This window comes from Nomascus leucogenys, chromosome 23, assembly GCF_006542625.1.
Source record: "Nomascus leucogenys isolate Asia chromosome 23, Asia_NLE_v1, whole genome shotgun sequence".
Lineage (NCBI taxonomy): Eukaryota > Metazoa > Chordata > Mammalia > Primates > Hylobatidae > Nomascus > Nomascus leucogenys.
Window position 1 is genome coordinate 24,145,426 of NC_044403.1, and position 17,371 is coordinate 24,162,796.

Consider the following 17,371-nt stretch of genomic DNA (forward strand, 5'->3'; position numbering starts at 1 on the left):
TCCTCATAACTGGTGTGATCTTGCAAATAGACATACAGAGGACATTCTCAAATAGGAAAGGAGACAAATGCACTTGGAAACCCAGCAATTGTCTATGACATATTTATGACACAATCCCACTTTTGTAAAAAAGTAAACAGGCCCAGCGCGGTGGCTCATGCCTGTAATCCCAGTACTTTGGGAGGCTGAGGCGGGCGGATCACAAGTTCAGGAGATCATGACCATCCTGGCTAATACGGTGAAACCCCGTCTCTACTAAAAAATACAAAAAAATTAGCCAAGCGTGGTGGCGGGCACCTGTAGTCCCAGCTACTCAGGAGGCTGAGGCAGGAGAATGGCGTGAACTCAGGAGGTGGAGGTTGCAGTGAGCCGAGATCGCACCACTGCACTCCAGCCTGGGCGACAGAGCGAGACTCCGTCTCAAAAAAAAAAAAGTAAACAAATAAAACTCGATATGGAGATGGCTGCACATGGGGAGAGGATGATGGAAGAAGAGACACTATCATACTAATAGTTTGTATTCCTAGGTAGACTTGAGGGTGTTTGTTTTTTTTGGTTCTGTTTTCTTTTGTTTGTTTTGTTTTGCTGGTATTATTTTCTCTTTTAAGCACAGGTTTAAGTTTTATAATAAGAAATACTTTTTTAAGATAAAACTTAAAAAAATCAAGGAAAAAAAAGAAATGATAAAAGAAGAATATAGTAAATTTCAGCATGTTGCAATGGAGATTTCTATAAGAGCCATTAGTGACTCTTGTCTTCAATATTGTGTGAGCCCAGCAGAGAGCAGAGGGAAGTACAGACAGGGAATATACTGTAGCTAAAGGGGAGATATAAATAGCTAGAAAATGGGGAGGTTCAGTGTCTGCTCTGATTCCTCTGGGAATGTTCTCATGACAGGTACACATATGGGAAGCCTGTCCCAGGACATGTGACTGTGAGCGTTTGCAGGAAGTATAGTGACGCTTCCGACTGTCATGGTGAAGATTCACAGGCTTTCTGTGAGAAATTCAGTGGACAGGTAGGTTGAACACTGTTTTTTCTAGAGAATAACGATAAAGGCGTTGTTGACAAGCAGTGAGTTGCAGCATTTTTCTGACGCAGGAAGAGAACAATCTAGAAGAGAATTCCATGTTGGCTATTGTAATTTTTCAAAAAAATCATGAACTTAGCGCAATGGGCATCATTTATTTCTCGTAAATGCCCATTGTGAGTGTTTCAGAATGATAGATGCTGAGCCATCCAAAGCCTCCATGGGCATTCACTTCTACAAAGGAAGGGAAAAACCACACAGCTCTTAACTGCCTTAGCTGGCCAGGGCATCAGTTCTGCTCTCTCTGTGAACAAGAACCTGTCACATGGTCCCCACCAAGATGCCAGAGAGTTGACAAACACAGTCCACATATAGGAGGCTGCTTCCCAGCCACAGCTGAATGTTATGGAGGAGGAACCAGACTTTGATGAGGAGTTCTAATGGTCAAGAGCAGATGTACTGTGTATTTCAAAATAGCGAGTGGACAGGACTTGAACTATTTCCAACACATAGAAATGATAAATACTTGAGTTGGTTGGCACCCTAAATCCCGCAATGTGATCATTACACATTCTATGCATGTAACAAAATATCTCATGTACCCCATAAGTATGTATAAATATTACGCATCCTTTGTACAAAAAAAGATTACTCCTCAAATTTTAAGACATTTCTATCGCATTCTATCTAGGGAATTTCAGACACCAAGGAATACATCTGTCAATTATACATGAGATATTGTTGTGAAATTTAATATTTAGTTGCTAGAGAATATTTATCATGTCCTCGTCATAGAAAATGCCTACATGATGTTGTCCCCCCACAAAAATCACACCAGGTTAACTGACCACTGATCTATTTAGTATAGTATGCATTGTATTTTTGTAATTTATTTTCTCCCTTCTTAGCTAAACAGCCATGGCTGCTTCTATCAGCAAGTAAAAACCAAGGTCTTCCAGCTGAAGAGGAAGGAGTATGAAATGAAACTTCACACTGAGGCCCAGATCCAAGAAGAAGGAACAGGTTTGTGTACTACATGGGTATAAGAGAAAAAACAATAGGCATTGATTTTCTTGGCCAAATTATGAATTTTAAGTTGGAGAGAGGTGATAGAATTTTAGAGACATCATTCTTCCCAAAAAGAACAGATTTTTTTCTTCTTTTTCAGTGGTGGAATTGACTGGAAGGGAGTCCAGTGAAATCACAAGAACCATAACCAAACTCTCATTTGTGAAAGTGGACTCACACTTTAGACAGGGGATTCCCTTCTTTGGGCAGGTGGAGTATTTTCCAGTTCACTTATCAACCCATGTACTGTTACCTAATTAGCACGATAGTTATGGTTTCTGCTAAAACCATGCCTGGTTAATGTTATCATTTAATATAACCAAAGGTATAAAATATCACCAAGGCTTGATTAGTATAACAAAATGTATAAAACTACATAAAAATAGATTTATTCTTCTGTAAATTTGTATATGAAATGTATGTAATTATCCTAAAGCCTTATTAAAATTAGTAGTTTTTCCCCCTTCTTTTGAAATGGCATTATACAAGTCACTCGATCTCCTTCTCATGGTTCACCAGGCAGTCTCAGGTTTTTATGACGTTTTCTCACAAGAATCTCAAAATTCATGCTGACCAGTTTCATTATGATGCTAACACTAACTTTGTATGGAAACAGGTGGGTAGGTGGTTTTAATTTTTATTTTGAGATATTAAAGATTCTACAATAATGTTTATTTCATGGATAGTATATTTACACTATTTTTCTATAACAAGTATATTTCTAAAACAGTGAACGTGGGGTAAAACACTGCTATTTAAGGTTCTCAGATTTTTGAATTATGAATTTTCATATTATCTACCAAAAAAATCTTCTCTTACAATTTTTCTGTTGTCAGCAGATGTGCAAATGGATCTTTATGACTCTAGAAGTCTGAGATGACAGTTACATGTGCCTCAATGTATATTTACTGTGTATCATTTTCTTAATGTAAATGTTATAGGATTTCAGCTATGAAGGGTGTGAAAGAGGCATAGACTCAATAAAGTGGAGTACATTCTAGAAGGCTTGGTTATGTCATGACACCAAAATGTATTCAACTTCCTAAAATGAAAGTGCAGCTCATTTGTAAATTTCTCAGAAAGATAGTGTACTTTTTAAGTACATTTTATTGCTGTTAAATAACTATCCTATTTGCCATAAGACTCTCTAGCTAGAAGAAAATCAGAATTATGTGCATGTTCTTGTCTTTGTACATGCAGCCAACATTTCATTGGCAAACTTAGATTTTGTAAATCAATTATGAGTACTGATGGGGGTCAGCCTATTGTTCTTCCTGCTACCAAATGTAGCTTATACTGAAAAAGAATCGCCACCTTTACAATCTGAACTGGACTACTCAACTGCCGATACAATATTAGCAGTAAATTAGCTTTGGCAACTTATTTAATACTGTGTGCCTCTTTTCAATTTTACATTTTTCACATGGGAAGTGTGTCATAAAATCTGCCTACCTTCCAAAAGGCCGAAGATCTAGGTTGAGAAGCGGAGACCATGTCTAAGACAGCTGGAGAAACACGCAGGACAATGCATTGGCGATTGTTTACTTGTGCACTTACGAGACTTCAGACACTAATCTATAGGAAGTTAATGGTCCACTTCAAAATAGGTGTCTGGGGCACAAATAAATTTAGTTAATAGATTAAAATATTTCATTATCGTATTACTCTAGTGCTCTGTGACTCTCTAAGAGTTATATGTAATAATACACAGCACTTCCAAAATATCTAGAATACATTTTTCAGGTCACTCTTGTTATTATCCCTATCACTCTCTGGATAGAGATCCCTTCACACTGCTCTGTTTTTCTTCTTAGGATTGATTACTACTAAATTAGTGTATGTTATATATATATTTATTTAGCATCTATCTCTTTCACTAGACAGTAAGCTCTGTGATGGAAGAAACTTTGTTTTTTTTCACTGCTGTGTCCTCAGTGCCCGGAACCATGTTCGACATAGAGGAGGCACTAAAAACTGTGATAAAATGAATATGTTTGGTGCCTATTGGTTATTACCAATATAACTAATCCACAGCTTTTAATCTTCAGGTGCGCCTAGTAGATGGGAAAGGCGTCCCTATACCGAATAAAGTCATATTCATCAGGGGAAATGAAGCAAACTATTACTCCAATGCTACCACGGATGAGCATGGCCTTGTAGAGTTCTCTATCAACACCACCAGCATTATGGGTACCTCTCTTACTGTTAGGGTAAGTTTGGAAAGAAGTTACCAATGACATGAAGTAGCCTTGAAAATAAGGTTGCAACCGAAGGGGATAAAATTTCCAAACTGTGTCTAGTTCTATGGAGAGAAAAAAAACTAGCAATTAGAAACCGATTTAAGGTTAACTTTTTTAAAGTTTATGAAAAGAAGGCAGTATATTGTTGTGATTAAAAGTGCGGGTTAGACTTCAGCAGTGTTGCCGGGAACGTAAAATGGCGCAGCCACTATGAAAAACAGTATAGTAGTTCCTGAAAAAATTAAAAAATAGAATTACCAAATGATCCAGTAATCCTACTTCTAGACATATATTCAAAGAATTGAAAGCAGGGTCTCAAAGAGATATTTGCACACCCATGTTCATAGCTGCACTATTCACAATAGCTGAGAGATTGAGGCCACCCAAATGTCCATCAAGGGATGAACAAGTAAACAAAATGTGGTATATAAATACAGCAGAATATTATGCAGCCTGAGAAGGGAAGGAAATCCTGTCACATGCTACAGCGTGAATGATCTTTGAGGACATTATGGTAAGTGAAATAAGCTAGTCACAAAAAGACCAATACTATATGATTCACGTACATGGGGTTTCTAAAGTAGTCAAAGTCATAGAAACAGAAAACAGGATGGTGGTTGCCAAGGGCTAGGGAAAGAGAGAAATGGGGAATTGCTCTTATTGGTATTCAGGTTTAGTTTTACAAGATGAAAAGTTCTGGAGATCTGTTGCACAACAGATGTACTTAACACTACCAAACTGTACATTAAAGATAATGAAGATGGTAATTTTATGTTGTATGTGTGTGTGTGTGTGTGTGTGTGTGTTTATAATAATTTTTTTGAAAAGTGTGAATTCCAGAATCTGAATCAGATAAAGTGGTTAAAAATACTGGCTCAACCCTGTTTTAAGGAATTAACTAAAACCTCTGTGCTTCATTTCCTTATCTGTAAAATGATTGCAATATTAACACCTAACTCTTGGGGTGGTTGCGAAGATTAAGTGAAATAATATACGTTGAAGCACCTAAGACCCCTTTAACTGTTAGATACTTTTACTATAAAAGCCAATTCTAACATAATTAGCGTTTAGTTTTAAAAATATATACTCCAAAAACTATTACCTTACTTTATTTTGTCTTGCTATTCTAATTTTCTCCAGATGACCTGTTCATACCAATATAACTTGTTCAGTATAGCATGCAGTCCTCTATTCATCAAGGGAGATGTAGACATGTCTATGGATATATGTATATACAATACATATTTAATATATATTACATAATCATGGTAATGGAAAACCCCTGCCTCTTTAGAGTCCTTACATTGTTATAGAGAAATAAAAAATGTATTTTATTTATTTAGCTTTAATAGATGGCATAAAAGCACCTACCTCTCATAAACTCAAATTTGAATGTTTACTCATTTCAAAAAGTGTCTTGAATGCTTTCCACGTGCCAGGCACTGTGCTAGTCTTGACAATGAAATTATTATTTCTACATGCTCCCTGTTTCGGGTGATCATATATGTGTTGTCACCAAAATATACATTAAGATATGAACAACTGTTTTGCTCAAGGATTCACTAGTGCTATTGGGAGCTGGGGATGAAGGTAGAGGAAGCCTGAAAGGAGCTAAGGAATAACTTCTACAGGAAGAAAAGTTGGAAATATAACCCAAATAGGGCCTCTGAGGCATTAGAATCCAGACTGCAGAGAGCATTAAAAATAATCAGCCTAGGCCAGGCATGGTAGCTCACGCCTGTAATCCCAGCACTTTGGGAGGCTGACGTGGGTGGATTGCTCAAGGCCAGGAGTTCGAAACCAGCCTAGGCAACGTGGGGAAACCCCATCTCTACAAAATATACAAAAAATTAGCTGGGTGGGGTGGCATGCACCTGCAGTCCTAGCAACTCAGGAGGCTGACTGGGAGGATCACTTGAGCCCCGGAGGCGGAGATTGCACTGAGCCAAGATCATGCCACTGCACTCCAGCATAGGCGACAGAGCAAAACCCTGTCTCAAAAAAATAACAATAATAGCAATCTGCCTAAGATAGCCCAGAAGAGGTAGACTTCAGCTAATTCATCAGCTCAGCTCTTAAACCAATGCTTTTTACCAATGTCTTCTCAGATCCCTAAGGTTACAATATTTTATTTATTCATAATACCCATTCAAAATCCACCCTAAAAGAGGCAGCTGCTTTCTGAAAGCACAGTTCTTCCATTTCTAGAAATTACTTACTCTCCTCAATGAAGTTTCATAGCTCCAGTGTCTCTAACTGCACAGGTAAAGCAGCCAAAGTAATTTCAAGCAAGCTAATCAGAGCAAAGGATGCCTCCTTTTATATTCTTAAGAAATATAAATCTCAATTCCAGAGTCTTTGTGATTCTGTAAAGTCACAAAGCATGCCTGCATTTGAAGCAGAGAAACAAAATAAGGGGTCCTTCTCCTACTTTTCGTTGTGGAACAAAAGATTTCCAGCTACTAGTTAAGGTAGGACAGTAAACTTACGTAGTTTTGTGAGAACATTAATCTTTATGACATATAATCTAAAAATAATATAATTTTTCTAATTCATTAGGTCAAATACAAGGATCGTAGTCCCTGTTACGGCTACCAGTGGGTGTTAGAAGAACATGAAGAGGCACATCACACTGCTCATCTTGTGTTCTCCCCAAGCAAGAGCTTTGTCCGCCTTGAGCCCATGCCTCATGAACTACCCTGTGGCCAAACTCAGACAGTCCAGGCACATTATATTCTGAATGGAGGCGCCCTGCAGGGGCTGAAGAAGCTCTCCTTCTATTATCTGGTGAGAAGGGAGGTTACTGCGTTGACTTCTCTGTAGACAAAACTCTCTGTGGAGCAAGTACTCATGAAGCTCTTTAGATGTCATTACTTCGACTTCTTATCCATGTTCCTTTTGAAAGTTTGACTTCTCTTGAGGTGAATTATTGCCAGCAGGGACTCCATAAAACAAGTATATTGAAGTGAGACTGAAGCATGTTCTCTGTTTGGCACATTTAATTTCTTTTCATTTCCTTTTTTGCAGATAATGGCAAAGGGAGGCATTGTCCGAACTGGGACTCATGGACTGCTTGTGAAGCAGGAAGACAGTGAGTATTTCCATCATCTCTGCATTGCTGCCCCATTCTGACCCATTCAGCCTTACACCACGGAAGTATCAAAATACTTTCCCTTTTTTTCCATAGGTTTTTAGGGGAACAGGTGGTGTTTGGTCACATGAATAAATTCTTTAGTAGTGATTTCTGAGATTTTGGTGCACCCATCACCCGAGCAGTATACATTGTACCCAATTTGTAGTCTTTTATCCCTCACCCCCTTCCACCCGTCCCCCTGAATCCACAAAGTCCATTGTATCATTCTTATGCCCTTGCATCCTCATAGCTTAGCTGCCACTTCCTAATAGCTTAGCTCCTACTTAGGAGTGAGAAGGTATGATGTTTGGTTTTCCATTCCTGAGCGGGAAATATCAGGAATACTTTCAAGTAATGGAGACCATTTCCATCTAATATTAATTAAAAGAAAGTTGAGGGAGGGAAAACAATAATGTTTTTTTTTCTCACCCTTTATCAAATATGTGTTGTCTTTTTTTCAGCCTATTTTCTTTGCGTTATTTAAAATGTTGATGTGGGCCAGCTGTGATGGCTCACGCCTGTAATCCCAGTACTTTGGGAGAACGAGATAGGAGGATCTGTTGAGGTCAGGAGTTTGAGACCAGCCTGGTCAACATAGTGAGACCCCATCTCTATAAAAATAAATAAATAAATAAATAAATAAATAAGAAAAAAGGGAGGAAATAAAATACATAGAATGTTGTGTATAATCTATGCTCATTCCAAATTTTTAAACTATAAATATTCTTGGACCTCTTCTCAAAATGAGAATTGTGTTAGAGAATGGGATGGAGAAAATGTACGATTTCAGGATATGTTGTATATACCAGGTCTTGTGCTGAGTCATTTATGCCATTGATATTATTATAAATATCTTTTTTCTCTTTCAAGATAGTCATGATTTATGAAGCATTAAATTGGGTACTTCCACCACTGAACTGGACTCTTGCCATGAGCAAATATGTCATAATATAAACCTTTGAAGGTTGCTCCTAGTCTAGCAGACTCTAAAAGATAACTTGCTAGAAAAGTATCAGTAATCTACTCTCTCATTAGCTCTTGTAGCAACACAGAAGCACATAGCAGACTGAAGGAAACTTAATGCAACCTCTAAAGAATCTACATAGACATCAAAAAATAACTTCTGAAGGAGCATGGTGTTCCTCTTATGGAGAAAGAATCGAATATTGGCTCATAGAAGGTTAAAGAGGATGTAGCATGAATACAATGTGTTAAACTCTTACTCTTACATCTCATAACTTCAGGTTCTATTTCCCTCTTCTAGTATGAGGCCTAGATCAAATGGTAGTGAACTGGATGTCTTCATACCCTTAATTAGCGTCAGAACATTAGGTAGGTGAGCTGAAGCTTAAAGCTGGTGAAAAATCAATATAGTATGTGATTTATGAGAGGAGAGAGGGCTTTGATAGGGTTTTTTTCTAAAGCTACAGTCCTTAGAGGCAGTCATCCACTTGTTACATCTACTGTTTATTATGTCTATTACATCTACTAATGGAAATAGTCATTAACCTATGATGGCTTCCTCTCATTCTCTTTGTGCCCCAGTGAAGGGCCATTTTTCCATCTCAATCCCTGTGAAGTCAGACATTGCTCCTGTCGCTCGATTGCTCATCTATGCCGTTTTACCTACTGGGGACGTGATTGGGGATTCTGCAAAATATGATGTTGAAAATTGTCTGGCCAACAAGGTGGGTGTTTTAGATCATAAAATCTTCAACATTTAAAACTGGAAGTTACTATTATCACTTATTTTATACATGTGAACATTAGGACCAAAAGGGTTAAACAAATTCCCCAGAGACATTCAGCAAGGTAGTGGCAGAGTCATACTAAGAAGCAGAATCACTTGATTCCCAGTACAAAACTCTCAAACTTCTCCTAGCATTGCCTCTTACCAATTACACAATTCAAAGTATGTTATTCCCTTCTTCTATGATAAAAGGTTGGGAAATATGTAAGCAAGTTTTGAAGACTACTAAGGAGCCAAAAGAAAAATGCAAGAGCACCTAGAGCCATGCACGTTCCACCACAATTAATAAGCACCTTGCTGTGTATCAAAGATAAAAATGGCATTTCATGACTAGTAATTTATAAGAATAATTAGAAATAATTCTAATGGCTCAAATGATTCTTGAGAATGAAAGAGAAGTGTAGGGAACAAAAAACTTCAGGACTGACATAATGCCAACCCTCCACGAAGTCAAGCAGAGTGGTTATACATTGTACATGAGGAACACTCTGCAAATGCGAGTGAATGCATGGGTAAACCGGGAAATTTGCTTTTCTGACCTTTTGTTCCAATTTCACAGGTGGATTTGAGCTTCAGCCCAACACAAAGTCTCCCAGCCTCACATGCCCATCTGCGAGTCACAGCGGCTCCTCAGTCCGTCTGCGCCCTCCGTGCTGTGGACCAAAGCGTGCTGCTCATGAAGCCTGATGCTGAGCTCTCAGCATCCTCGGTGAGTTCCCTGCAGCCTCAGGAACCAAGAAGGGCCGTGCCAGGGACTCAGAGCAAGGAAAAATGACTGGATAAGTAGGATAAGATCAATTAAAATTATATTCATCTAGGAATTAATTGCTTTGAGCTCTCCTGTGGGCTTTCATTCATAAGGAATTTTATGTATATCTATATATATGAAACTACTCACTTCTGCAAGTAAAAAAAAAAAACAAAAAATGTATCACTTAATACAGTGTATTGAATCAAATAAAAGAATTTTTAAAAAGACAAAATGTGATGAAAATTAACAACCAAAAAAGGACTCGTTATTCAGATATGTTACGCTTCTTGCTCAAGAGCACATAGCATTACAAACTCAGATCTTCTGATTGTGTCAAGACATCCGTATATGCAAGGCTGGAGAGAATACAGAGCAGATTGTGAAAAGTGCTATAGGAGAAGTGCAGTTATGCAAAATAAAAGAAAGGATTGACTGAGCAACCAGGGAAGCCGTTCGGAAATTATATATTTAAAATGTAAAAAGACCATGCAGTACCCAAAGTCCTTAAAATCCCAGAGCTCCATGCAACCAGTAATAGGAGTTGTCAAACCAGTTTCAACATTTCAAAAAGCCTAACAAAAGTGATACACGAACCTGCACTAAGACTACACAGGCTAAATGAAATATCAGATTTCTGTTTTTATAAGAATTATGGCTGGGCGTGGTGGCTCACGCCTGTAATCCCAACACTTTGGGAGGCCAAGGCAGGCAGATCGCTTGAGGTCAGGAGTTTGAGACCAGTCTGGCCAATATGATGAAATCCCGTATCTACTAAAAATACAAAAATTAGTCAGGCGTGGTGGCGGGCGCCTGTCATCCCAGCTACTCAGGAGGCTAAGGCAGGAGAATCGCTTGAACCTGGGAGGTGGAGGTTGAGTGAGCCGAGATCGTGCCACTGCACTCCAGCCTGGGCAATAGAGCAAGACTCGGTCTCAAAAAAAAAAAAAAAAAAGAATTATATCAGTTGAAATAATTGCTGTCCCAAGCTACACATAATTTCTGAGGGAACATATGTATTATCTCTGAGGAACAAAACTTAGGAAAAATGAATTACTATATAATTGACATTGATAACTGAACTCTTTGAAAATATGGAGCTAATAGAAGAAATAGCAAAAGGGTATGCTGAATTGGAACAACAAAAACTAGTTAATAGCATGTACTAATAGTAGTTTGCTCACATCTTCAAATTTTTAATATGAGAACAATTGTAATAACCTCTTACTGAAGTTTTTTCTACTACCATAATTTAACAAAGAGAAATTTATATTTTTATTTTCCTGAAATAGAAACTTATAAGAAAATATTTCTTACTTGTTTGTCCTTCTAATGGGATTTTAAATGAAAATATTAGAATACTTCTAAAGGAAGCATTAAGTACATTTCAACAGTAGGATCTCAGGAGGATATGTGGGAAAATAATATATGTTTTATATTTTTATAACATAATTTTATAATTCTCAAAGAATTTTTTCAAATTATAACAACCTTGATAGCTAGATAAGGCAGACAATCCTATTTATTAATAATAAAGCAGAAGCTTTCAGGGATTTAGTAGTAGACCTGAGTTAAAACACCAGCTCTTCTCAACCTTTGATTAGTGTTTTACCAGTGAAACACTTTGCTGCTACTAGTGTAGGTCATTCATTCAACACATTTATTTAATGCCCACTGTGTTCTAGGCATTATACTAAGTGCTAGTAGAGATCAAGCAGTGAGCTACTGGAAAGATAAAAATTTATGTCTCATGACACTTACATTGTCTGTCCCATAGATGAGATAGACAATAATTATGGAATATGCCACAATAAAGCAGGGAGAGGAAATGAGAAATGTTAAGATACTTTGAGAAAGTGTCTAATTTCATCACACCACTCACTTTGCTCATCTGTTCTTGTCAATCAGTTTTAAACTCCTACGAATATCATGCAATGTAACTATCACAATTTTTATGTCTGTCTTACTTCTCACCTTCAAATGGACTTGAAAGCATCATGCCTAGAATTTTACAGTTAAAGTTTTCTGTATTATATGAAGATCTGGAGCATTTTGTTTCCACTAACAATACCTAAGAAAATGCCATCGTGTCCTGTGGAGAGAGGATATGCCTATTCGTGTGCCTGTTTAGAACATGCACCCATTAACTTTGTTATATACTGAGTCAGTTGCTCACCACAAGATAAGCACAAATCTATCATTTCCTTCTATCATCTCAAAGCTTTGTGCAATGTCACAAATACAACAGACCTTGATTTTTCAATTAATAAAGTTTTATTTCATTCCAATGTTGAGTCTAGTGGTGGCCTCTGAAAAGTGTAACGAAGTAGTATGGCCCTTGAGTACTTAGATGGAGTGTTTTGTTTTTTCCCTAAATTTGTTAAACATCTTCAAAATGAAAACACTGTGTCAAGAAAATGATCCATACCCTCTATAAATCATCAAAGCAATGAGAGCACTCAAAGAAAGACAGATGTTCATTATTCCTGTTCTTTTCTCCTTGAACTTAAAAAATGTCACAAATGAGTTTGCCTTTTTGTCTTTTGTATTTGTACAGGTTTATAACCTGCTACCAGAAAAGGACCTCACTGGCTTCCCTGGGCCTTTGAATGACCAGGACAATGAAGACTGCGTCAATCGTCATAATGTCTATATTAATGGAATCACATATACTCCAGTATCAAGTACAAATGAAAAGGATATGTATAGCTTCCTAGAGGTAAACTCCTTATGTTGCAGATGGTCTGATCTTAAGGTTCTTAAAATATTACACATGGAAAAGAAGTCTTTATTTGAATGCCTTCATGTCCTAGTTGAGGGTAATGGGATATAAAGAGGTAAGTGTCTTCTCTACTAATAGCAGAAGATCTGCTAAAAGCTGCTGAGCTAAGCTGGAACTTTTCGGAGTATTATTCAAGTTTTCTTTTTTCACAGAAATTAATTGCGTGATGTTTATTAATATCACATATACAAAATAATTACTGTTGAAAAAGTTTAATGAAAAGGATAAAATTACCTCCTTAAATATATGAATATCCCTTCTACAGATGTGAATGTTAAAAGTTTAAGTTAACTGGATTGCTTGCCAAATTCAATGAAAAGAAGTATCCACCTATGTGTATTTTATAATATATGTTTACTGATTAGATGATAATTTCCTTTGCAGGACATGGGCTTAAAGGCATTCACCAACTCAAAGATTCGTAAACCCAGAATATGTCCACAGCTTCAACAGTATGAAATGCATGGACCTGAAGGTCTACGTGTAGGTTTTTATGGTAAACAAAAAATTAATAAATATATATTGCCTAATATATTCACTAAATTTTAAATTTTTTTTAAAGATACAATGTGATGAAAATTAACAACAAAAAAAGGATGTGTGAGTCATACATATTAAGGTTATTGCTCAAGGTCACATAGCAATATAAACTCAAATTCTAGTAAATGGAGATAGATGTGTTAGGCTGAAAAGGAAAGAGAAAGTTTCCAAGAGTAGGATTAGTGTAAACAGAAATAGAAGTGTTCACAAAACAAGACTACATTCTCCATCAGTCAGGTAAAAAAGCTGTTCAACTTCCCCAAAACATCAGCCAATATTTATGTTGGAACCACACACATTCATCAATGACATGAGCTACTTCTTTGATGAACTGAATAGTAATCAAGTATTTATTTATAGTCCCATATTGTCAAATCATGATTGAGGATAAGTTGAGTACAGAGAAAACAGGGTCAAAAATCAAGGAAAGCATTTAGGGAGAATCAGTTGGCTCTATGGAATTCACTATGAAGTCTATGGCATATTTTATTATTTATAAATTATATTGTATAATCCTTTATCAGTAAGATTTATAGTAAATTTATGCATGTATAGGTGTATATATATATATATATATACATATATGTATGCACAATTTTTATTCCAGAGAGCTGGTTGTGAAATATTGACCAGCACACCCTTAATAGAAGGTGAATAGAGTGAAAGAAACTAACTGTAATCTTCTGACACGACAGAGAATAGTCTTTATTATCATTGAACTTTTCCCTCCTGTAAACTGTTTCTCAAAGCCACTGTCATAACATGTGTGTCAGTTTTTCCTTGCTCCTGCAGAGGAGCACACCAATGGAAACTGGGATTCCTGCCCTCATCACAGCCTTGTGTCATAGCACTCTCCACTTAGCACAGCGGCAGCAGCCACATAGGACTCCAAAGAGTCCTTGTGCCCCACAGACAATCCAAGCCTCTGTCTGCCAAAGTCTCTATAGCCTCTGCTTATGATCCTCCTCCCCCAGCTCACTCCTAGCTTATTCTTGTTTTTTTGTTTTTTGTTTGTTTGCTTGTTTTTTTTTGTTTTTTTTGAGATGAAGTCTCACTCTGTCGCCCAGGTCGCCCAGGCTGGAGTGCAATGGCGCCATCTCGACTCACTGCAAGCTCCGCCTCCCGGGTTCACGCCATTCTCCTGCCTCAGCCTCCCGAGTAGCTGGGACTACAGGCACCCGCCACCACGCCCAGCTAATTTTTTTGTATTTTTAGTACAGACGGGGTTTCATCGTGTTAACCAGGATGGTCTTGATCTCCTGACCTCGTGATCCGCCCGCCTCAGCCTCCCAAAGTGCTGGGATTACAGGCATGAGCCACCGTGCCTGGCCTCTCCTAGCTTATTCTAATACTTCATAAATCATCCAACATATTTCCTCCTCAAAGAAGCTTTCCTTGATGACCCAAGTGCCCTCTCCTCCTTCCTCTCTATTTCATCAGACAATTTGTTTTTTTTTTTTTTTTTTTGGTGGCAACTATTACATTCTCTCGTAAGCTTTATCTGTATGTTTATTGTAATGTCTTCTTCCTCACCCACCATAGACTCAAACGTAGTGGGAAGAGGCCATGCACTCAAGGTGCATGTTGAAGAGCCTCACAGGGAGACTGTGCGAAAGTACTTCCCTGAGACGTGGATCTGGGATTTGGTGGTGGTAAAGTAAGTAACTTCCTGCATATGCAATATGCAACAATAGAGGTCCCTGACTATTTGCAACTCTTTGCTAGTTTTTCTGTTTTTATTGTTTTATATGTTTATGATGTACAACATGATGTTTTGATATATATATATATATATATATACACATACACATACACATAGTGAAATGATTACTACAGTCAAGCAAATTAACACATCCATTAGCTCACATTGTTACCTGTTTTTGTGTGCATGGCAAGCGCACCTAAAATCTATCCTCTTAGCCAAGTTTCAGTATCCAGTACAATATTATCAACTATAGTCCTCATGCTCTCCTTTAGATTTCTAAATTTATTCATCCTACATAACTTCAACTTTGTACCCTTTGACCTGCTTCTCCCCATCCCTGCAACCCCAGCCACCGTTCTACTCTCTGTTCCTATGTATTCAACTTCTTTTAGCATCCACATACAAGTAAGATCATGCAGTACTTGTTCTGTGTCTGGCTTATTTCACTTAGCATGATCTCCCCCAGGTTCATCCATGTTGTCACAAATGGCAGGATCTTCTTCTACTTAAGGCTGAATAATATTCCATTATGCATAGCCACAATTTATTTATCCATTCACCTAGACACTTAGGTTGTTTTTATATCTTGGCACTTGTGAATAATGCTGTAATGAACACCAAAACACATATATCTCTACAAGGTGCTTATTTCATTTCCTTTGGGAGTATACCCAGAAGAGGGATTCCTGGGACATACGGTAGTTTCTATTTTAAAATTTTTGAGGTATCTCCATACTGTTTTCCATAATGGCTGTGGCAATGTACATTTGCACCAAGGGGAGTGAACAAACTCCTTCCAGAGAGACACTGGAAACAGTTTTATCCCTGAAACAAGCCAGTGGGGCAGGTGGAGAGAAAGAGTCGGAATGGCCATATACTCCCTTTCAGACTCCTGGAGTCTTGTTTACTTCTCCCTTTCACTCCCAGATGCAGGCTGTTTAGAAGCCCAACCCTTAGGAGACAGCCAGAAATGGGAGATTTTGCCTGTTCTCTCTGTACTGAGCCAAGGGGTGGTGGGGGCGGTGGGGGGCGCGGGTAGCCACTGGCATTGCTCAAAGGCCTATTTAAAACCACCTCTGTGTTCACTGTGGTCTAGGGAGACTCCTGATTGCAGAGCTCCATCTACTCCTGGAGCTAGGTGATTTAGGAGCCAGACCCTTAGGTAGGAGCTGTAAACGTTGGGGTGCTTGATGCATAGACAAATTATTCCTAGGGGTATGTTCAGACCTGGTTTTATCTGTGGGGCGAGCCAGGAGAAGGAGGCATGGGAAGTGCCCTTACTGCTTTTCAGGCTTCCTGTAAGTCTGTCGTTTCCCTGCCCCTTCTGCTTCCCGGTGCAGGCTAGTTAGAAGCCCAACACTCAGTCAGCAACTGATAAAGTGGGTAGACGAAGCCCTTCCAGGGAGAAACTGGGAGCTGTTAGCTAATTTTTCAGTACTGAAGTACTTCTTTCAAATGCATTGCTAATTTCAGGAGATGTTTAACATAAATACATCAGCTAAGAAGTCTTACTAATCTAATTGCATCAGAGCTAAAAAATTTTGTGCAAATTTAATTCTAAGATTTGCAGAAAGTGGGCATAAGGACCTAATACAGCCAAGGACTGCACAGATTGCCTGTTAAGAGATCCCTCACTGGTTAGCAATCCTGAGTTAAATACAGATTCAGTCAGGCCCACTATACACAATAGTAGTAGAATTTAAAATTATAAAGCAGCCCTCAGTGGAATAGCATTTTAGAGAAGAGAACTTAAGAACAATCTCAAACTGCATGTTAAATTTATAACTATATTGTCTGTAAAAGATTATGCTACAATTCTGATATACTACAATTAAAAACAGTTGGAAGAAAAGGCCTTATATTCCCGTCTCAATCCTTGATTATACTCTCCGTTATTGGTATTTCTATTGAGTGTTTTTAAGTCATGACAGTAGAATCATTCCTAGGGATTCTCTCCCTAGAAAGGATGTATTTAACTGCTTACTTTCTGTTCTTCACTTGCCCTCCTCTCCAGCTCGGCAGGTGTGGCTGAGGTAGGAGTAACAGTCCCTGACACCATCACCGAGTGGAAGGCAGGGGCCTTCTGCCTGTCCGAAGATGCTGGACTTGGTATCTCTTCCACTGCCTCTCTCCGAGCCTTCCAGCCCTTCTTTGTGGAGCTCACAATGCCTTACTCTGTGATCCGTGGAGAGGCCTTCACACTCAAGGCCACGGTCCTAAACTACCTTCCCAAATGCATCCGGGTAAGGATCTCTTTCCTAAATTAAACACAAGGTAGCCGTCAAGTAAATTAAAAGTTGCATTCCTAGGAGTACTGACAAACTCTTGTATGCAAAATATGCTTACTAGATATTCATGATTGTGTAAGTTACAGA

The 17,371-nt window shown here is 38.2% G+C and overlaps 1 protein-coding gene across 4 annotated transcripts in view; it reads left to right on the forward strand.

Annotated features, from left to right (window-relative positions):
• Nucleotides 1-17,371, forward strand: part of LOC100595735 (alpha-2-macroglobulin) — a 48,861-nt gene that overhangs the window by 7,835 nt on the left and 23,655 nt on the right. For all 4 annotated transcript variants that reach the window (XM_003265451.4, XM_012502382.2, XM_030804754.1 and 1 more), the window contains 12 exons: nt 898-1,018; nt 1,939-2,053; nt 2,199-2,308; nt 4,147-4,308; nt 6,898-7,125; nt 7,366-7,429; nt 9,017-9,159; nt 9,781-9,930; nt 12,527-12,688; nt 13,136-13,247; nt 14,834-14,948; nt 17,011-17,239. In XM_003265451.4, the coding sequence (XP_003265499.2) occupies nt 898-1,018; nt 1,939-2,053; nt 2,199-2,308; nt 4,147-4,308; nt 6,898-7,125; nt 7,366-7,429; nt 9,017-9,159; nt 9,781-9,930; nt 12,527-12,688; nt 13,136-13,247; nt 14,834-14,948; nt 17,011-17,239 (1,711 nt within the window). The remainder of the gene's footprint in view (nt 1-897; nt 1,019-1,938; nt 2,054-2,198; nt 2,309-4,146; nt 4,309-6,897; nt 7,126-7,365; nt 7,430-9,016; nt 9,160-9,780; nt 9,931-12,526; nt 12,689-13,135; nt 13,248-14,833; nt 14,949-17,010; nt 17,240-17,371) is intronic.